This window comes from Zingiber officinale, chromosome 8B (genome assembly GCF_018446385.1).
Source record: "Zingiber officinale cultivar Zhangliang chromosome 8B, Zo_v1.1, whole genome shotgun sequence".
Classification (NCBI taxonomy): domain Eukaryota; kingdom Viridiplantae; phylum Streptophyta; class Magnoliopsida; order Zingiberales; family Zingiberaceae; genus Zingiber; species Zingiber officinale.
The window spans coordinates 99031303-99054501 of record NC_056001.1 but is presented as its reverse complement, the minus strand read 5'-3'; the positions used below and the strand labels follow the sequence as shown (position 1 = coordinate 99054501).

At 44.7% G+C, this 23199-nt stretch overlaps 1 protein-coding gene across 1 annotated transcript; it reads right to left on the bottom strand.

Annotated features, from left to right (window-relative positions):
- Positions 1–1287: 1287 nt before the first annotated feature.
- On the bottom strand, positions 1288–2776 carry LOC122014083 (bromodomain-containing protein 4-like). The gene is made up of 2 exons (XM_042570271.1): positions 2432–2776; positions 1288–2337 (listed from the first exon to the last, which is right to left on the bottom strand). Exons 1-2 carry the CDS (start codon positions 2774–2776, stop codon positions 1288–1290), a joined length of 1395 nt encoding a protein of 464 aa, XP_042426205.1.
- Between the last annotated feature and the right edge of the window lie 20423 nt (positions 2777–23199).

The following is a 23199-nucleotide window of genomic DNA, read 5'->3' as shown; positions in this document are numbered from 1 at the left end:
ACAAAGTTTAAGTGTAACCAAAGGGAAGAAAGAGATTCTTCATCTTCTTTTTAGTCTTATCTTAATCCTTGATCTTGGCCTTGCCTTATCGGTCTCGTGAGCATCATAATTGCTTCCACCATATCGATGTTAGACCTTTAAGTTTGAAAGCAACCAATTTTACTTGCACCTAATAAAATATCTGCTCCACTTCATTAAGTCAACTAGAAACCCGATATCTCTATATCATTCTTCTTGACCATGAATTTTCTGGAATTAAGCACGATTGTGATATGCATTTTTGAAAGAGGGACTAGAATTAAGATATGAGAACTTACGACCTTTAAGACCATGAGTATTATGATCACAGTGTGAGACTTTCTCAGTCGGAATCTGCCTCTCATAGCTTTGACCACACACCTCACGATCTTCATGATCTTGCATCGCTATACGCTAGGTTAAATCTATGACTTGTCTATGTAAATCTTCAATCTCATCTTGGATGCTACGACCACTGTGCGAGGCTTCTTCAACCAGAATTTGCCTGTTGTTGCGACCGCGACGATCTCCCATTGGATTTGATGCTTGACTTTCTCGATTGTAACTTGCTAGCTCTGATACCAACTGGCATCAAACAAGAGCTATTATCCTTTGAGCTAACGAGAATGAGGGATTGAGGAGAAGGCGAGAAGAAAAAATCTTTATCCTTCAATTTTTTTTCCAAAAAAAGAAAATTTATTTAATAATTGATGATAATTCCTCAAACATATAAACATGTCCCATATTGATATAAACTTTAAATCTTAAAACATAAAGAAAGAAAAGAAATCCTAACATATATATACTTCAATTCCTAACTTATAAAAAAAAAGAAAAAAATCTAAAAAAAATAAAAAATTATTAACAAACTCACAATCATAAATGTACTCAAAATTTAAAAATATAAATGATAAAAATTATCAAAATTATCCTAAATAACAAAGATATCTTAAATACCAATAATATTTAAAAAATACTTTTAAAAAATAAATGAATGCTAAGCGTATCCTCCTGCATCAAAGATGAATATCGGAAATACCTTGAAAAATACTAAATTAATAGACCTGTAATCATGCGTATCAATCGTTCTTGGTTTGAAGATATCTTAAGAATAAATTATCTGACTGTGTTTTGGAGGGGAAAAAAATATATGAATAACTCATTACTCATGTTCTCGGTTATTCAGATTTGAAAAGAATCTATCAACCATGCATCAACGTGGAAAAAATCTATTTAAAACATTGGCGGCGGCCAGGTGGCATCAATTCTTCAGTAAAAGCCCCAAAATTCGTCGAAAAATTCGGGTGCGTATCCAAACGATAGTGCCGGCGACTGGGGCTGCATTCCCTGTTCGACATTCTGATCCCACACTGACGAGAGCGGCGACAGTGGCGGGAGCGGCGACAGTGGCGGGAGCGACGACAAGGGCTGGCCTTCCTCGTTTAATTCCGTCGCGTCTTGTAACGGAAGCGCCGGCGAGTGTGGCTGCCTCTCCTGTTCAACATTCTGATCGGGCAACGGCGGGAGCGACGTCGAGGGTTGGTCTTCCTTGTTAAATTCCATTGGGTTTTCCGACAGTAGCGCCGACGGATGTGGCTGCCTCCCCGGTTCAACATTCTGATTAGACAATGGCGGGAGCGACGTCAGGGGGTGACCTTCCTCGTAAAATTCCGTTGCGTTTGCCATTGGTAGCGCCGGCGGCTGGGGCTGACTCCCCTCCTCGACATTCTGATTCGACTGCGGTAGGAGCGAGGCTAAGAGCTGTGTTTTCTCGTAAAATTCCGTTGCGTGTTCCAACTGTAGCGACGGCGGCTGTGGCTGCTTCCCCTGTTCAACATCCTGATTCGACAGTACTAGCGGAGGCTGTGGTTGCCTCCCCTGTTCAACATCCTGATTCAACACTGCCAGGAAGATCGGCCAAAACTGGCTGTCGGGCAACGCCTCGAGCTCCTCTATGACCGGGATAAGAGGAGGAGGAGGAGGAGGAGGAGGAGGAGGAGGAGGAGCGGTTGCCATCGTCACAGGATAAACGGCACCGAGTGGTTGCGGCGGATGAGTGGGGACGACGGCGGAATAATTGGGATAGACGGCGGGATAATTGGGATAGACGACGGGAAGCAGATACGGCGGCGGCGGAGGCTGTTGCGGTAAAGAAGAAGTCTGACTCTTGTTCCTTTCGAGTTCTGGTCGGTGGAGGTCAGATTGTCCGGCGGCGGCTTGTTGTACTTCCGGAGGGTAGATGCTGACGCCGGCCCGCTGGCAACGGTTGACGTAGGAAAACCAGTAGTGACTGAGTTCGCTCGCCGATCTGCCCTCCATCTGCGCTCGAACAACAAAATCAATAATTAAAAGGACAAAAAAAAACCAGATCGATCGATGGAAATTAATAATGAGGATCGTTCGATCGACGCACTTGGGCGGCGATACGAGACCACTTGTTGCCGAACGCCGCATGGAGGCGGCAGAGGCGGATCTCCTCGTCGCGTGAGAAGGCGACGCCGTCCTTGAGGCCAGGGAGGAGGCTTTTAAACCACCGATACCGGCAGCTCTGGCTGGTGCGCGCCAGCCCGGTGCGCTTCGTCACCGCATCCCATTTTCCCGAGCCGTGAGCCCGGACGTCCGCCAACAGCAGAGCGTCCTCCGCCGCCGTCCACGGCCTTCTCTTCCTAGGTTCCTGCAGCCGCTCTCCTTCCCCGCCTACTTCCGCCGGCGACGTGCTCGATTCTTGCGCTTGGTGGGCTCCTCCCTCCGCCTCCATCCGGTGTGGATTGGTACGTAGTTCGTATAAGAAGGTAGAAGATGGCAGAGAGTTCTTCTATTTATAGAAGACTGTTGAGAAATATTTGGAAAAATATTTCGTAGATTTAACTAATTTTTGATAAATAATATCTTACTGGAATTTTTTATGGAAGAAAATAATTAGACAGAGTAATTTATATGGCAAGCTACGGACAAAGTTTAGGTTTATTTTGTATATAAATAAAACTTGAACGGATATGATGACTAAAATTAGAATAAAATTATTTCAAAACGGGCTGATCAAATTAGGTATTATATATTTCCATATTGGTCGAGACTTGGGGTAAACGAATCAAGTTTGTTTGTTAGTTTTCGGGGCCTGAGATTGTCGAATATTTTCATCGCCGTTAATAAAACCTATTAGAGATTGATGTATTTCTACTAGTATCAATTTAGTTATTATTAAAATCCAGTATTAGAAAAAAATTATAATAATTTACTATGCATCTTATGGTTTACATTCATGCCCACCAAGTATAAATTTTTATTATTTAAAATATTAGGGTTTAGGCTTAAGCCTTAGAGTTTATTGTTTAGGATTTATGGAATAGTATGATGTGTAACTTATCATTTCCTTTTTTAATATCTAAATTATATATTTAAAATTTATATTTATTAAAGTACATATCTATTCTGTATTATAGCTCTCTTTCGATGATATCCAATCGATTTTTTTAAAATTTTTTTTTATCACTATTATAAATCTGTCACTAACAATTGATTGATCCTAATTCATCCGTGATTATTATAAATTTAATTATTTTTTAGATTTTGATAAGGAAAATAATCTTTTGAAAAAAAAAATATAATAGCTACATTATCTGATGCGGTGATGCAGAGGGGCTCCACCCCACGAAAGATAGCTGTCACGGTGAAGGTCAAAGTCAAGGCGATCAACGCTTAGATATCATCGGCCGGTCGGACGACCATGCCCCGATCGGCGGGAGAAGGTCCCGATCCACCGCTACCTTCGACACGGGGAGGAGTCAAACGACCAACGCTCAATGGAGTAGGAGACGATGTGCAGAAGTTGAGCCGAGCGGCTTCCCTGCTCGGCGAGGCAGTAGGATTTGACATTGGCAGAGTGGAACTTCTGCTGAGTAGCTACCCCACTCGGCGAGACAACAGGACTTGACATTGGCAGAGCGGAACTTCTACCGAGCGGCTACCTGCTCGGCGAGGCAACAAGACTTGGCATGGGCAGAGCGGAACTTCTGCCGAGCAGCTACCCCGCTCAGCTTGGCAGTAGGACGTGACAAATATAGTGAAATACGGTCGAGCGAACATGGCACAAGCACGGTCGGGTTCTGGCTAAGCGTACGAGATACAAGAATAGCTAAGTGCTGGCCGAGCGGGAAGCCCGCTCGGCCTAGCAGCATACTCTCTTTGGTATCCATCGACATCCCTTTGGGAGTTAGTGCCACCGACACCGGGCATGGACAGCCAGAAGATCGTACGGTGGAAGCTTCCATTATCACTTCAGAGTTATGCTCAGCCTGTTAAGGTGCTATGTCAGGGACACTTTATTGACAAGTCTTTTCAGGGAAATCTTTGGGAAGCATGCTCGCCTTGGGGAGTGTGCACGCGCGCTATAGGAACTCTATATAAAGGGGGGTCCAAGTATTGGCAAAGGTATGCGATATTCACTGTTTGTGCTATAGTCTTCTTGTTGCTCCGCCTTATAATTCATCGCCGGTGATTGACTTGAGCGTCGGAGGGCTAACGTCGGGGATTCCTTCCCTAGCTCAGCACTGACATCATCTGTGTTACAGGTTAGAGCGGAGTCTACAGGCGGTCAGTGGGAGCGCCACATCCCCAACTTTCCATCTCTTCGACTTTTGGACAGGATCATATTTGGCGCCGTTTGTGGAACTTAACCTGCATCTGAGCCGAGAAGATGGAGGACGCTGGATGACTCACCACCGTGATGCTCACCCAGGAAGAGCTCGACATGCTCATGCAAGCCCGAGCGGCAAAGATGATCGAGCAGTAGCAACAACAAGCGTTAGCCGATCGGTAAGCACCGTAGCCTGCAACATCAACGACCGGGAGACGAGATGGGCAGGAAGACCGAATGGAGCAAATCTCCATATGGGGCATAATAGAAGGTCGATCGACACATAGGGGGAAGCGCCGCCCACGCCGATCCCCTTTCATCGTGCATTATTCTAAACCCCCTCAGAAATAACCCAGGCGAATCAAGAACGGGGATTGTCTTCGGATGATTCTCCCGTTCGGGATACACGAAAAGGCAACGCCCCGAAGCAACGCGTCTCCTGAACGAATCAATCGGCAGTTCTCTGAGGAGATCTTACAAGACCCTCTGCCCATACATTATACCCCGTTGGCGATCGGGGCATACAATGGATCGACCGATCCGGATGATCATGTGGATAGGTTCGATAATGAAGCCATGCTGCACTAGTATACAGATGGGGTAAAGTGCCGAGTCTTTCTTACTACCCTCTCCGGATCAACACAGTGTTGGTTCAGAAGATTGCCAGACAGATCTATATGCAGCTTCAAGGACTTCCGAACTACATTCTTACATCATTTTGCCAGCAGCCGACACTATCAAAAGATAAGTGTCAGCCTCTTCTCCCTAAAGCAAGGATCAAAAGAAATGCTCTGGGCCTACATACAACATTTCAATCAAGTAGCCATGGACATCCCCTCGGTCTCATCCAAGACAATGATAAATGCCTTCACTTAGGAGCTCGTCGAGGGAGATTTCTTTTGATTACTCATCAGGAAACCGCTCAGAGACTTCAACTACATGCTCAAGAAGATCAACGAATATATAAATGTGGAAGAAGATCAAGCGGTAAGAAGAAAAGAGGCGCTGATCGAACCCTCAGTGGCGACCGAGCACCGATTGTCAAGTAGCCATCAGCCGCCCAAAGGGCCGAGGGCCGAAGGAGGGCGACCACACCTGGAGACTAGGACATATGTCGTGCAGCATATGGCTTCCAGTTGGCAGAGGGCGGTAAAAGTCAAGGTGTGGACGCCGAATTTCTGCTCTTTCCACCAGTTGGCAACCCACAACACGTGTGATTACCGCGGTCGAACACCAATCGTCAGCCGACCGGCTCCAAAAGGATAGTGTCGCCGATCTCCTTCTCCCGATCGACGACAAAGGCATTGATCTACTTGGCGGCGAGAGGATGAAAGAAGGGCGCCCGAGCAACACTATCAACACCAGAGGAGGTATGACATTGATCCCTCCCGAGTCTCAGCTGAGCAAAATAGACCCTCCGATCGGGAAAAAGAAAATCGAAGCAATGCATCTTGAGGAGAAATAGGCATGATCGCCGGAGGGTCGATCGGCGACGACTCCAATATAGCCAGGAAATCGTACGCTCGACGGCTGGAGATCCACACGGTGGGATGCAGCAGGGAGAAGGCCGAAGGGCCCGAGATCAACTTCGGCCCCAACGACTTGGAGGGAGTGGAGATACCTCATGACGACATGCTGATCATCCAGGCGATAATTGCTAATTATACTATTCACCAAACTTTTGTTGATACATGGAGTTTGGTGAACGTCATCTTCAAGAAGGCGTTCGATCAATTATAAATTGATCGGAATGAGTTGTTGCCCATGACGACCCCTCTTTACAGTTTCACGGGCAATGAAGTCTTGCCACTCGGACAGGCTCGACTGGCCATCTCGCTCGGGGAAGAAACATTGAGGAGAACCAGAACCACGAATTTCATCGTGGTGGATGCACCGTCGGCTTACAACGTCATTTTGGGCCGACCAACCCTCAACGGGTTTTGATCGGTAGTGTCTACTTATTGTCAAAAAAGTTCCCGGTAGATGACCTGGTGGGTGAGGTCAAAGGCAATCAGCTGGCCGCTCGGTGATGCTACGATGAGATGGTCAAGTTTAAAGCGAGAAGCACTCGGAAGAATCCGGGTTTGGAGGTGAACGCAATCATTGAAAAGCCTTCTACATTGGTGTACGAAGAAAAGAAGGAGGTTCAGATCCACCCCAGCCGAGCGGAAGCAACCACCTTTATTGTCGCCGACCTGGAGGTGGAGAAGAAGGCATAGTTGGTTGTTTGCCTTAGACAAAATCACGATGTGTTCGCTTGGTCGACACATGAGCTTCTCGGTATCTCCCCGAGTATGGCTCAGCATGAGCTTCATGTCCGACGGGACGCTTGACCGGTGAAGCAAAGAAAGAGGGACTTCAGCGTGGAACAAAATTTGATCATTTGGGCAGAGATAGAAAAGTTGTTGGAGGCTGGCCATATTAGGGAAGTTCAATTCCCGAGTTGGCTAGCTAATGTCGTGTTAGTCTCCAAGCCGGGCAATAAATGGCGGGTCTGCATCGACTTCCTTGATTTGAACAAGGCATGCCCAAAGACTTCTATCCGTTACCCAGGATAAACCAGATAGTGGAGTCAACGGCGGGCTGCAAGTTGATCTGCATGCTCGACTCATACCAAGGGTATCACCAAGTGTCGCTCGCCCGCGAGGACCAAGAGAAGGTCAACTTCATTACGACCGATAGAACGTACTACTACAACGTCATGTCGTTCGGACTCAAGAATGCCAGAGCTACTTACCAGAGGCTGATGAACAAGGTGTTCCAATGACATATCGATCGTAATATGGAGGTATATGTTGACGATATATTAATAAAATCCCTCCGATCTGCTGACCTATGCACAAATATCAAGGAGATTTTACGAACACTGAGCACTTATGGGATAAAGCTAAACCCCGACAAGTGTCTGTTCAGTGCAAAGAGTGATCACTTCCTGGATTACATCGTCACTGAGCGGGGCATTGAAGCCAATCCAAGCAAAGTCAGAGCGTTACAAGACATGCCGCCGCCTCGGAGCTTGAAGGAAGCTTAACGGTTGACCAGTTGGATCACCGCGTTGTCTAGATTCATATCCAAATCGTCCAACCGGAGCCTGCCATTCTTCATAGTGCTTCGCCGAGCTACAAAATTCTATTGGGATGCTGAGTGTGATCGGGCATTGGAAGAACTTAAGGAATATCTTAACACATTGCCTGTATTAGCTATGCCAATTGTTGGTGAGCCGCTCTGGATCTATTTATCGTCCAATGAGTATGCGGTTGGGTCGGCCCTAGTTAGGCAGAATGGCCAAGAGCAGCAACTTGTATACTTTTTAAGCCATATATTAAAGGATGTAGAGTTTCGCTACACTGGTCTGGAAAAATTGGCCTACACTTTAATTCTCGCCACTCGGAGGCTTCGTTCATATTTCCTCGCACACTCAATCATCATGCTGACTAACATCTCCTTGGGACGGGTCCTTCTCAACCTCGAAGCATCAGGAAGGCTAATCAAATGGACGATTGAGATAAGCGAATTCGATATACAATATCAACCTCGAGAGGCAATCAAGGCTCAGACCTTGGCGGATTTCGTCATAGAGGTCCAGAATGTCGAGCTAGAGGTAACATGGAAGATATATGTTGATGGCTTGTCCACTCGGCAAGGCAGCAGAATCGTCATATTGCTCATCTCACTATAGGAAGACCGGATGCAACTTTCTGTTCGGCTGGACTACAGAGCTACTAATAATGAAGCAGAGTATGAGACACTGATAGCCAGCCTACAAGCAGCTCAGCATGTGGGAGCCGTTAAAGTCCTCATCCACTCAGACTCCCAGCTTACCACTCATCAACTATCTAGAACATTCGAGATAAGCAATGCCCGACTCAAGATTTATGCGGAAGCCTTCGAGAAGCTGACGACCAACTTTTAGGAGATCATTATACAAAAAATCCCTCGATCGGATAACTAGGTGGTAGATGAGTTAGCAAAATTGGCTAGCTCGTTGACGCTGATCGTCATAGGGCAGCCAATCGAACAGGTCTCGCTTGTGGCGTATATCGACCGAATGGAAGGAATAATCTTCCCCAACGACTGGAGAACGATCCCGATAAAGTTCTTGCAGTTAGGAGCCGCACCTGCTGATCTGGAAGAAGCTCGCTTGCTGAAGAAGAGGGTCGGACGATTAACCTTGATTAGGGACCAGCTTTATAAGAGAGCCTTCTCCAAGCCCCTACTCAAGTACGTCGGATTGGAAGATGTTGAATTCATTCTGCAGGAGGTGCACCAAGGTTTCTGCGGAAGTCACCCGGGCGCACGTGGGTTAGCTCGAAAGATACTCCTGGCCAGATATTTTTGGCCGACCCTCCAAGAAGATGCTGCTCAGATGGTGGCCACCTGCTTGTCTTGCCAGAAGTTTCACAACCTTCAACACTGACTGATTGAGGAAATGAAGGCGTCCAGAGTATTTTTCCCGTTCGACCAATGGGGCATGGATATCGTTGGACCATTCCCCATGGTGACCGGTCAGCAGAAATTTTTGCTTGTCGCAGTGGAATACTTCTCAAAGTGGGTGGAAGCTGAGCCGCTTGCAAGAATAACCGAGCAGATGGTTATTAAGTTTGTTTGGCAGAACATCATATGCAGGTTCGTCATCCCACGCTGACTCGTATAAGACAATAGGAGACAATTCATCGGTCAGGGGCTCAGAGAGTGGTGCGAGGGTTATGCCATTCAACAGACGTTCACATCGGTGGCCTACCCCCAGGGTAACGGACAAGCCGAAGTCGCCAATCGAGAGATCCTCAAAATTTTACGTGCTCTGCTCGACCACGTTGGAGGCAGCTGGATCGATAAGCTCCCCAATGTGTTGTGGGCCCTTCGCATGAACCCGAAGGAGGTGACTGGCGTAACCCCCTTCCACTTGGTATACGGCGGCGAAGCAGTCGTCCCTGTGGAGGTTGAAGCATAATCTGATCAGGTGCAGTACTACGATGAAGGAAACGCCGAACGGAGGCTCATGGAGCTTGACTTGGTGGATGAAACGCGGGCGAAAGCACCTATTCGTCTCACGACATACCGACAGTGGATGAAACATAACTACAACCGGAGGATGATCCTGTTGGGACCTTGACGTCCGCTAGAGGGTGGGTGAATAGCGTCTCACCCAAATCGATCGCTTCTTCCTACACTTGTTAGTTACGTAGTGGAAATACAAACAAACAAGTAGAAAGCTAATCTAAATACAAGACAAGAAATGCAAACCAAGCTACACGATTATTTAACATGGTTCGGAGATTAGGGCTTCTACTCCACAGCTGTCCGTAAGGTGGACGATCCCGATCCGTCGGTGGATGATTCTCCGACAAACTCCGGCTAGCTCACGTAGCTCCTTGTGGGTGGAGAAACCTCACCACAACTCTCACAAGAACACTTGAGACGCTAGGGTATAGGTAGACTACTAATAGGGGTTAACCACCTCTATTTCGTCCACCTCAACCAAGCTCTCAAGTCTTGGTTATATAGGCCACGGGTTGAAAAATCCAGCCTACCAGTCGACTGCCAAAACCATCAGTCGACTGCCCTCTATGGAAATTCGACCATTACAGCCCAACGGCTCGATACCAGCCCTCTGTTCGCTCCCAGTCAACTGCACCAGTCAACTGCACCAGTCGACTGATGAAACCACCAGTCGACTGCTACAGTACTACTACAGTAACGCTACAGAAAACCCTAATCCTAGGATTTAACCCCCGAGTACATTCACTCAGCACTCATCCTCTCCCAACCAACCTAGACCTAGCCTTCTAGCCTCCTCCATCAGCCTTGCGTCCCTCGGATGTCTCCATATCCTTCACGTCTTGCCTTCTGGAGCTTCCATCGGCCTTGTCATTGTTGTTGGGTCTTCCTTTGCCAAGAGGTCGTGCCTCCGGGACTTTATCCATTGCCAAGTCACACTTGGACTTACATTGCTAAGACTACATGCTTGGACTTACACCGCCAAGACTCATCCTTGGTCTTTCCTCCTTTGCCAAGATCACACTTGGACTTTCCTTGTTGTACCTGTGTCCTGCATACTCATAATACATATCAAATACAACAATAAACCTAACTTAAACCTTTGCCCAAATATCAAAACCTAGGGTACCCAGATTGCTCCAACAGATCCCGAGGTCCTTCCAGATCGGCGATCTCGTCTGGAAGAAAGTGAAGCCGGTCGGTGATGTCACCAAGCTCGAAGCCCCATGGGCGGGACCTTTCAAGATCGTGCAAAAGCTCCGTTTGGGCACCTACTACTTGGAGGATGAAGAGGGAAGGCAGCTCGAGAGGCCATGGAGCACGAATCATCTCCAACTCTACAAGGCTGGATGAGAAGTGTGTGAGTGAATACATGTATTTTTGTATGTTTCCCGAACGCAGGGCAAAATATGAGTAAAAAATGAAGGCCTCTTGAGATGCGTCTCCCTCAACAGTCGAGTGGCAACCTTAAACTCTTGTCGTCATCAATGGTCGAGGTGCGAACTTTAACCCTGGTCTACGTCAATGGTCGAGTGGCGACCTTAAACCCTGGTCTACGTCAACGGTCGAGCGACGACATTAAACCCCAGTCTTCGCCTAGTCCACGTCAATGGTCGAGTGACGACTTTAAACCCGAGTCTATATCAACGGTCAAGTGGTAACCTTAAACCCCAGTATTCACCTAATCTTCCTCAATGGTTGAGCGACAACCTTAAACCCTTGGCTTAGTGAGCAGGCAAACATCAATGAATATTCGACCGTGAAGCTAAGCTACTCAAAAGCTCGAAGTCTTCAAAATACAATGTCCATTCGGGACTATTCTTTAAAATACTCCCAGAGCTGATTGGAAGGTCACAAAATCATAATGAACTCTGAAGAAGAAAGGATCAATCGACTCGATAGACTAATCGTGGACGATCGGAGGACTCACGAGGCCACGAGTTGAAAAAACAAATACAAGGAGATCAAGCTTGGCTAAACGGATAAGCATTTATTAAAACTTTAAAAATTTACAAGGAGGAACTCTCAACCTCACTCAAGGTAATCTAAGGTGTCATCAGGCAGTGACGTGGTAAGTTTGTCCCGACTCATGATGTTGCTAGTCAAAGCTGCCGACAGGTAGCCTCCCTATCTGAGCTGGTCAATTGTCCTGTCGATCGCTAGGTCGAACAGGTGATGTGCCCGGTCGGCAACTTTGTCATTGAAAGAATCCAAGCGGATGTCCAACCTTGGCATCTTGTAAGTCTTCAAAGCTGCTCGAGAGACCTCCAGCTCGTCCTTCGCGGACCGCGGTGGCCAGCACATTATCTTTGGCAGAGAGTTGGCTGCGAAAGGCAGCTTCTTCGACCAACCGGCTATTCCGCTCGGTGACCAGAAAATCCTCAGCTTCCTTGAGTTTCTTGGCGAGAGCCCGGGCCTCCTTATTCTCCAGGTCGAGGTCTTCGATGGCTCGAAGCTTCCTCACATTGGCCGACTCGATCTTGGCATTGAAGGTGTCAACCTTCTTATTGAGCCGAACCAACAGTGTGGCCTGCTCTACGCTTTTTGCCCGCTCAGCTTCTAGTAGCTGGTTGCTCTTCTCCAGGTCGGCCATCAGCTTAGCCACTGCGACATTCGTCTATTGCTGAGAGGAGGATAACTGGCTGCTTGAAGCGTTCAGTTTCTTCACTTCCTCCTCCAAAAATACGAGCCTTTGGAACATGGCTAGGCTCTCCAACCAGTACTACAAACAACAAAGAAAATATAAGCGCCAATCAGAAATAAACCATGAAAATGCAACACCTACCCCAGTAGACATCTGGGTGTGGTTGTTCGCGAGCACCCTCGGAGGCATCATTGGTGCACGGGCTCGGGCATCATCCCATATTTGGGAGAGCGACCCTTGGATGATTATTTGGTGCTCGAGAGCTCAGGATTCAGCACTAGATTCACTCCACTCCTTAGTCGGCAGATGCAGTACCGTCATTATATGGCTTTGGCCTCTCGGGGCTGATTGTGCAGAGGTTGCTTGCCCAGACGGTCGAGACGATGACGTCGGATGGATACCAAATTTTTTGGCCTTCGATTTTGGTGGCATGAAGGCCATTGGCGGCCCACAGACTATTCCCTGGGGCAGACCGGACAGGGAGGGAGTCCGATCAGATGGCGTAGGAGTCGTCGTCTCTTGAACTGGAGCAAGGGTCAAAGTCTCAACTCGCTCGGCACACCACATCACTGAGGAAGCGGAGCGCGACGATGTCTCTGCCCGGTGCCTCTTGTGCCTGATCAGTGGCTCTCCTGAGGAGGCCAAGCCTTACGCCCCCTCAATCTGGACGACGGGTTGTTGTTCGGAGGGAGGGCGTGATCCACTAGCCGCTCCACCACTCTCCAAGACTGGAGCCGCCTCGCTCACATCTTGGGGGTCTTCTTGAGAGCCGACCGGCTGAAGGTCGCAGCTCTCCAACTCCTCCGCAACAGCCACATTGATCGCGGCGTCCGCAAGTTTAGCCTTGCTGGCTAGACGTGCGCGTAGCATGACTTCAACTGCAAAAGTGGAAGAAAATATGTTAGGCTCAAAGGAAGGAGTACAGAAGTCGTATACCTAGGTTGAACGAAATCTGGGTGCGGATCGGACTCAGGACGAAGATATAGAGGACACCTTCCAGTAACAACTTGTGGATGTTATACTTCTGACCAGCCAACATTGAAGCTACATTGAGGTAGTCCGATTGACTCTTATACTGTTTCAAGGGAGGTTGGGCCGCCACTTCGAGCTGAAGGAGAAGGGAGGACAAATTTGTAGCCAGAAGGAAACTCAAATGCGGCTGTCAAACTCTCAATATCGCCGGCGTCAAATTGGAACTCAGTAGAGGTATACTAGAGCCCAGGGACACTGACAGGTGACTGTGAAGAGATTGCCATCGAAACTAAAGTTCAACAAAAAAACAGGGAAGAAAGACGACTCGGAAAAAAGGACTCTACAAGCAATGAACAGTTTCGATCGAAGGAAGATGAGGGCTTATGAGAGATCACAGAGATTGCTGGAGAAAGGGCAATAGAGCAAGGCGCTGCAAAGATGGCGACGATGAGAGGCTTGCAGACGAAGACGACGATGCAGAGTGAAGAAGACATAGGCAGGCGATGCTTATAAACCACGGGGCTGACCGACAGGAGCCGTCCGATCTAGGTCGCAGAAACCCAGGCAGAGATCAGACCGTTGAATTTAAATCGCCAAACATCACATCGATATCTTGTCATGTCAGGCATGCAGTGGTAGCGGCAGCAGGTGTGACACGTGACGCATCGCCACGACCCGACATTTAATGAGGGCAATTGAAAGGCATGGGGGCGCGCTCAACCTTAATGTGAAGAGATTTGCACGATTTCCTAGAAATATGGGTGACATGAGTCAGGATCACACTCACTTAGAGAAGCCTAAGAAATGATTTCACAAGTGTAAATGTTCGTTGTGTCGATTTACTTAAGGAGCAAACCTACGACCGAATGACAAGATTCAATAGGCTGACCGGCAGAGAGCGGTCGCATTGCTGACTGTTGCGCCACATTATCCCGATCAGAAACTAAGGAGTGTTTAAGCTGATCAGGTGGCGAGCTTCACAGATAATTTTGTCCAGTCAGTCGAACATGCAGCTTCCTTCGACTAGACTTGAGGAGGAGACATGTGATGCGGTGATAAGGAGGGGCCCACCCCGTGGAAGATAGCTGCCATGGTGGAGGTCAAAGTCAAGACGGTCAACACTCATATATCATCGACCGGTTGAGCGACCATGCCTAGATCGGAGGGAGAAGGTTCCGATCCGCAGTCGCCTTCGACACGGGGAGGAGTTAAATGATCGACGCTCAATGGAGTAGGAGACAATGTGCAGAAGACGAGCCAAGCGACTTCCTCACTTGGCGAGGTAGTAGATCTTGGCATTGGCAGAGCAGAACTTCTGCTGAGCGGCTACGCCGCTCGGCGAGGTAGCAGGACTTGACATTGGTAGAGTGGAACTTTTGCCAAGCGGCTAACTCGCTTGGATAGGCAAAAGGACTTGGCATGGGCAGAGCGAAACTTCTGCCGAGCAGCTACCCCGCTCAACTTGGCAGTAGGACGTGGCAAACATAGTGAAATACGACCAAGCGGACGTGGCACAAGCATGGTCGGGTTCTGGCCGAGCAGACGAGATACAGGAACAATGAACTGCCGACTGAGTGGCCAGCCCGCTCGACCTAGCAACATACTCTCTCTGGTATCCATTGACATCTCTTTGGGAGTTAGTGCCGCCGACACCAAGCATGGACAACCAGAAGATTTTACGGCGGAAGCTTCCATCTTCCATTATCACTTCAGAGATATGCTTAGCTTGTTAAGGTGGTATGTCAGTGACACTTTATTGACAAGTCTTTTCAGGAAAAATTTTGGGAAGCATGCTCACCTTGGAGAGCGTGTACGTGCGCTATAGGAGCTCTATAAAGGAGGGGCTCCAAGCATCGACGGAGGTATGCGATATTCACTATTTGCGCTACAGTCTTATTGTTGCTCCGCCTTATACTTCATCATCGATGTCTGACTTGAGCGTCGGAGGGCCAACGCCGAAGACCCCTTCTCTGACTTGACACTGACGTCATCTGTGTTACAGGTCAGAGTGAAGTCTATAGGTGGTCAGTGAGAGCGCCACATCTCCATCTTTCCATCTCTTCGACTATCGGACATGATCATTATCCATTAAAAATAAATTATCTATTAATTCTTAAAAAAATTAAAATATATCATGTTGCTGCACCATTACCTTAAGATTATTATACTTCTCTTTCATTTTATACGTGAATGTCAACTGTTTCAATGGATTTTTAAAAATTGTATCAAAGTATTACAAATCTATCATTATCAATTAATTGATTGTAAATTTAATATTATTTTTAATTCTAATAAAAAATTATCTTTTGAAATAGCATGGGTAATTAGGGTACGTTCAATGACTAGAACTCTAAATAAATTTATTTGTAGTCTCAATATGCCACAACACATTAAAATATAAAAATATATTATGCTGTCCATTATAAAAAAAATATTGGAACCAATGGGAGCTAGGGGTGGAGTGAATAGCTCATTCACTTCGATGAAGATAATTTGTAGTAAAATATTTGAAACGAACAATTCTTCAATGCTAACACAAGGATTTACTTAATATCCACCTCCTTGAAGTGTCAATTCAAGGATCCACACAGTCAGTGATGAAGCCAAGAATTTCATATCGAGGGGACGAAATGTATGTGCTTATATTAAGGGGAGGTGACCATGTCGTTGCCTCACATTTGCCTCTCTTTCACCCTCTATTCGTATACCTCATACATTTCTTATACTTAAAAATTAAGGAGGGGGGAGGCGGCCCCACCTTTGGCTCCGTCCCTGCACATAGTGCACACATCTACACTATGAAAATACTCATTCTCGAAAATAATCTGGAGGCAGAGGAGCCTCGTACAAGCTCACATACGAAGAAATACAGGAAGAAGAGGATGAGAAGCTAATACAAATGAAATCTTACAAAATTACAACAATGAAACCCTAGTTTGCTCCCTTCTTGCTTGAAACCACCTCTTGATCAATTTGGAAATGCACTAGCACTTCATTCTAAGTCTCCAAGAACTTGCCGTGTGTAATTGAGAAACTATGAGCGAGAGTTCTTGTTCGAAATGTCCACGAAAATCCATTTATAGGGTTCTTTGACGCCTCCCAATTGATTCAACATTTCCCTAATCGACTGTCATGCCATCCGACCGTCCAACACCTACAGAACGACTCTTTTTTTGAACCCTAATCAATTAGTGGGTCATCTTAATCGATCCAGAGAGCCTTAATCGATTGTCTAATTGATTCTGCAACTCTCTGTTAACTCACAAAAAGGTTTTAAGCAATTAGCCCAATCGATTAAGTCATTAAGCATTCTTAATCGATTCCCTCTTCTTGTGACAAAGAACTTCCTAATCAATTGACCAAATCAATTAGAAGTGGATGAATCGATTAGGCCAATCGATTCAATCTTATTTCACAAATTCCTCTTCGTGATTCTCTTAGCCCTAATCGATTGGTCTAATTGATTTGGCTTAGGCCAATAGATTTGGGTCGTTTCTATATTCTCGCAAGAACTTCCTAATCGATTACTTAATCAATTATCTTAGAGCCAATCGATTGCCCCAATCAATTGCTCAATCCTAACTTGCTTAATCTAAGTCTAGGGTTTTCTTATCCAATATTCGATCAACCATGACCTATTGGGACTTCTCCATTAAGTGTCTGGTCAATACTTTGACCCACTTGGACTTTTCTTCTCGTGTCAAGTGTCCGGTCCTCCATGACCCACTTAGACTTCCAAATATCAGGTGTCCTGTCAACCATTGACCCACCTGGATTTTTCTTCTCGTGCCAAGTGTTCAGTCCTCTATGACCCACTTGGACTTCTAAACACAGGTGTCAAGTCAACCTTTGACCCACCTGAATTTTTCTATGTCTGACTTCACTCACTAGGATTTTTCTCTGCTAGCTTCACTCACTATGATTTTTCCACCTGGCTTCACTCACTAGGATTTCTCACTGCCTAACTTCACTCACTATAATTTTCCCACCTAACTTCACTCACCAGGGTTTTCTCACTGCCTAGCTTCACTCACTAGGACTTTCCAATTTTCTGACTTTACTCACCAGGACTTTTCAATTGCCTAATTTCACTCACCAGGACATTTTATCTGCTTAGTTTCACTCACGAGAACTTTCCATCTGCCTGACTTCACTTATTAGGACTTTGTTAGTGTAGGGAGTACCAGATGATCGAACCTATGTTTTGATAATGATAAAGAGTTTCAAAGTTAAGCTGTCTTGTTATCTAACAAGTTGAACTAATTGTGCAGGAAAGTCCTAAGTGATCATAAGAAAAGGAAAGTCCTAGTTACGGTTAGGTATGTAGAAAGTGTTGGGATGTATACTATAAGCCTAGATTTTGTATGAACATCTGTTTTGAAATATTTTGAAATGAGAATCACCTTGGTCAAAAGTTTACATTTTATATTTATATATATGTTAATGCAGTTGTCCATTTAATTTATATTGTAGATAACATGGTGTGTGGTGCCACACAGAAGATCATGTTATCAACTCCTTATAAATTATAAATAATAGCTCACAACCAAGATGGATTGGGATAAACCATTGGAATGGTTGTAGTATAATTTGATATTAGTCTGTCTTGACTATAAAATTACACAAGTATACTATGTGTGTATTGATTAGGACCGTTTGAGGTTGTTTGATTTGTACTGACTACCTAAAAGAGCAGAACCTCTGTTATTATGGATGTGCGTCCTCTTAATCCCTATATAATAACAAACACGTATACTTAGTATTTATTTCTTTAACTTATCAATGGGTGAGATTTATTCGTTAAATCAATATGTCTGATGAGTTGGGAAATAGTACTGTTTATATGGTGTGTTGTTGATTATAAAAGGAATCTGTGTCCTAATTATTTAGGCTGATGATGCCCCCTTAAGGAGCTTATAAGGATTATCATGTAAACCCTGCAAGTGGACTTAGTCTGGCATGATAATAAAGTTGAGTGGTACTATTCTTGGAATCAGATGTTAATTAATTGATTTGTCAGTAACTCATTTAATTAACAGACATACGATATCTTAAACACATGGAGATTAACACACTCATGATAAGAAGGAGCCTATATTGTAATATGAGATTGGTGCGGTAGTTCAATAATAACCCTTTAGTGGTATGAATTATTGGGTTATTATTGATGGACTTGGGTTGAGTGTTCGGGCTGAACACAGGAAACCCAAGCCCATCAGGAGGCCTAAACCAATTCCTCCTCTAGGTCCCTGTTGTAACCTCTATATAAAGCCTCACATCCACCCATCCACAACTTGGTTTTGGTTCAGTTTTTTTCTTAGCTTCCTAGGGCCGGTGGCAAGGCTATATGAAGGAGTAAGTGGTGCCCTAAAACCTAATTTTTCCCACAATTCTCTTCTCTCCTCCTAGGGCCGGCGACGCACATCCTCCTCCTTGTGGCCGACGCCCCTCACCTCCTCCCTCCTTGTGGTCGGTGGCCCTCGTCCTTGCTAGGGCCGGCGCCCCTCCTTGCTAGAGCTTTCTTGGTGGGTGGCGGATTGGAGAAGAGGAAGAAGAGGAGAAGGAAGAAGAATAGAAGGTGCCCCATCCTCCTTTTGTGGCCGGCGGGTTTGGAAACAAAGAAGAGAAGAAGGGTGGTTTTGTCTTGGTAGATTGTCACCCACACGACGTCCAAGAAGAGGAGAGGAATACGACAGAAGATCCAGAGGTGTTTAGCTATAAAGGAAAAGGTACAACTAGTTCTTTACTTCCGCTGCATAATTAGTCAAGTTTTCTTTGTATCGATTTTGAATACCAACACAAGAGGCCAGCGATCTTGTACTTCGATCAAGGTGTGCTTTGATCCGTCAAGAACTTGCTTGATTGATCAAACAAATGTCTGATCGAACATACGGGTTGCTAGGAATAGTTTTGTACTTGTACAATTTTTGTACAAGGAAATTTAAACAGAACGGAATTCTAGCATCCTTCAAGTGGTATCAGAGCGAGTTTTCTGATTCTGTGTGATTGGTTTTCGGTTAAATTATGCACTGCTCATATATAAGTTTAGGCCGGAAAATAGTAGGATGCGCAAGAAAGATTAACTCTGTGGTTGCAGGCGTCCTAAGTCCAACTATTATGGCTTTGTGTGTTTGTGTATGATTTGAACCCTCGGGCATGTAGAGGTTGTTTTGTGTGTGCATGATTGTAATAATTAAATATGGCCGGTTGTCGTATCATTTTTTTTACATTCTATTCGATCTACATTACATGTAAATTCCTTTGTGGAATATAGGATAGATAAATGTAAATTTTATTTTTTGTTGCGGCTTGTATCCTTGCTATGTGTGGTGCTATTTTGAGGACCGGAGGCGCGGCGAAGAAGGAAGCAAGATAGACGCGACGGCTTGATCCATTGGCAGCATATTGGAGGACAACGATGGATGATGCCATAATAGTTAGAAATTTTATTTTCATATTTATTACCTTTATATGTTGTTTTATGTGCTGTGATGCTGTGTTTATGTGCTGTGATGTGTGTGCATGTTAAAATTCCTCAATTTAAATAACTAAGTGGGAGAGAGATTATTTAAATAAATTCCACGGTCTCCATTATTGGTTTGTAAGTGATGCATTCAAACTTGCGTGTTGGCTTTAAGTGCCTTCCTCCATATCAGATGAGTTTGTTTGCAAATTACTAGATCAAAATTCCTTTATGGATGATTATAGGAAATTATTTAGGTATGTGTGATTTTCTCCATCTGAAGGGGCACAATCCTAATTAATGGACTAAGTATCAAGTAATGGTATACACTTAGGCGCATTTAATAGTAGCCTCCCCATCGAGTCATTTCTATTATTTGTGTGATAGAAGATGAACCAACTATTAATTTTATTTGTCATAAAGTTAGGTTGACAAGAGAATAAAATTAATGGGTAAAACCTGCTCTTACAAATGTTTGAATTAGTATACGTCCACACTATCGTGACATACGAAATTCACGGTGTTTTGAGGTATTGGTGAATTTAAATTATATTATTTGAGGAATCAATATTATTTTAAATTCTAAAGTTTTGACCAAATATTTTATTTTGTGATTCTTAGGATTTCAAAATGACTTTTAATCCTCTTGCTGTTATTTTAAAAGAAAACAAACTTACTAGTCCAAATTATATTGATTGGAAATGGAACTTGGACGTCTTAACTGCTGAAGAATACAAGTTTGTACTTTTCGAGGTCTGTCTTAGCGTGCTTGATAAGGATTCTAGTGAAGAGGCGATAGAGAGACATAGACAATGGGTCGAGACAGATGAGATGGCGTGGTGTTACATTTTGACTTCTATGTCAAATGTGCTGCAACATCAGCATCAGGCTATACCCACTGCCTATGACATGATGCTCAATCTCAAGGAACTCTTCGGACATCAGAATTGAGCTGCCAGGCAGGAGGCCATGAGAAACTTAATGATGACCATCATGACTGAGGGGACACCCGTGAGGGATCATATCTTCAAAATGATGGCTCATTTGAATGAGATGGAAGTCCTTGGAGCTGAAATCGATGGGGAAACCCAGGTCGATATCATTCTCCAAACGCTGCCCAAAAGTTTTGAGCAGTTCCGCCTGAATTACAATATGAACAAAAGGGTTTATTCGTTGGTGGAACTTCTGACAGAACTCCAAGCGGCAGAAGAGCTATTTCGTCAAAGTTCTCAAGTTCACATTGCTGAAAACGTTTCTGCCTCTAAGCCGAAAGGCGGAAAGAAGAAGAAGAAACAAGTTGGTTCGGCAAAGAAAGTGATTCAACCTCAAGGGACTAGGCCTAAGGCAGGTGTGAAGAAGTCGAAGGGCAAGTGCTTCACATGCAAGCAGTCTGGACATTGGAAGGTGGACTGTCCTCATAGAAAGGAGAATAATAAAAGTATATCTTATTCATTAGTTGTTGAAACATGTTTAGCGGTGTTATTTACTGGTACCTGGTGTGTAGATACGGGAGCCACTGATCATGTCTGCAATTCATTGCAGGGGTTCCAAGAAACCAGATGACTACATGAAGGAGAGATCACCGTCTATATGGACAATGCTACAAGAGTGATGGTTGTTGCAGTGGGAGATGTTTATTTATCTTTTAATAGGAATAAAACTTTGATTTTGAAAAATTATCTTTACGTACCATGTTTTAGAAAGAACTTGATTTCAGTTTCTAAATTATTTATGGATGGATATTCTATTTCTTTTGATGACAAAGTGGTTGTCAAGAAAAATAGGGTGGTTATCTGTTATGATACGTTGGTTGGTAATTTGTTTACTCTTAATCCAATAACTCCCACGATACAATAAATGGAAATTAATAACACATCTTCTAATTCTAATAAGAGAAAACAACATTTGGAAATGAACCAAACATATCTTTGGCATCTACGGTTGGGTCATATTAACTTAAGTAGGATTCAAACGTTAATAACCGATGGACATTTGAGTTCATTGGTAGTGAAAAACTTTCCGACCTGCGAGTCTTGCTTGGAAGGAAAACTGACAAAGAGACCTTTTAAGGCAAAGGGGTATAGAGCTAAAGAAATGTTAGAATTGGTTCATTCTGATTTGTGTGGGCCTATGACTATCCGGGCAAGAGGTGGTTTCGAATATTTTATCTCTTTTATAGATGACTATTCGAGATATGGGTACATTTAATTGATGCGCTATAAGTCTGAGTGCTTTAATAAGTTCAAAGAGTACAAGACTGATGTGGAGAAACGTCATGGTAAAAGTATCAGGACACTACCGTTTGATCGTGGTGGAGAGTACCTCTTAGGAGAGTTTAGGAGTTACTTATCAGAGGTCGGGATTCAATCCCAATTGTCTGCACCTGGTACACCCCAACAGAATGGTGTGGTGGAACGAAGGAATATGACTCTTATGAAAATGGTTAGATCAATGATGAGTTATTTAGAATTACCAAATTTGTTTTGGGGATATGCTCTGGAAACGACAGTGTACATTTTAAACTTGGTACCTTCTAAGTAAGTAGCCTCTACTCCTACAGAATTGTGGAATGAGTGCATGTTACGCTTCCGCAAGTGCACGGATTCGTCGTCAGTAATAAAGAATATCGATCCCACGAGGACTGGTTATAAGCACTAGTGATGACACACTTAGGATTATCTATACTATCGATGGTTGTAAGTAATCTAAGAAAAGAGATTAGAAAGCGGAAACGGGAACTAGCAACGAGAAGATTTCAACCTGGGTAATGAAGAGTTCTAGGAGTTCGGTTTCATTGTGATGGTATTGATATATCACATACTATCCTATACTCATTGTCCATCAGCATGCATTCATCGGAAGCTAAGACAACTATCCTTAAACACCAAACAAAGACAATCCCTATGAAATCCTGTTATGGTTAATCTCTGTCACTAGGGCACCTCGGTAGATCACAAGGACACAACTCTAATTGATGTTATCAAAGATAGAATTAAGGAGCTTAGTTTGGTCTCTTACTTCCTTGTGAAGGAGTCGCCTCTCCTTTCAAGGAAGTACCCTAGATGTCCGTGAACGGGTTACCCCTGTCACTTGGGCCCCTCAGGTGTACGATCTAAGGTATTCCCTCTACGAGGTTGGCAATTCCTACACAATCAATCAACGCGACAAAGAGATCGAGTAGTCGAAACAAAGCAAGCGAAATCATCAAATGAATATAAGCATAATATGAGTCTTACATCAAAACCAATCCACAATTACTCCCTCATCCTAGAACAAGGACTCTACTCCATAGACACCAGAGAAAAACCCGAAGACATGATGTATTTAAACATACAAATTCTCAAACACGAAGAGAGAAAGAAGAAGTATGCTTATCCAACTATGACGAGTGATCTTCGGATCCAATCCTTTGCTTCTGGAGTTGATGTGGTGATGAAAGATCGCTGGACCAATGTCCTGGATGGCATG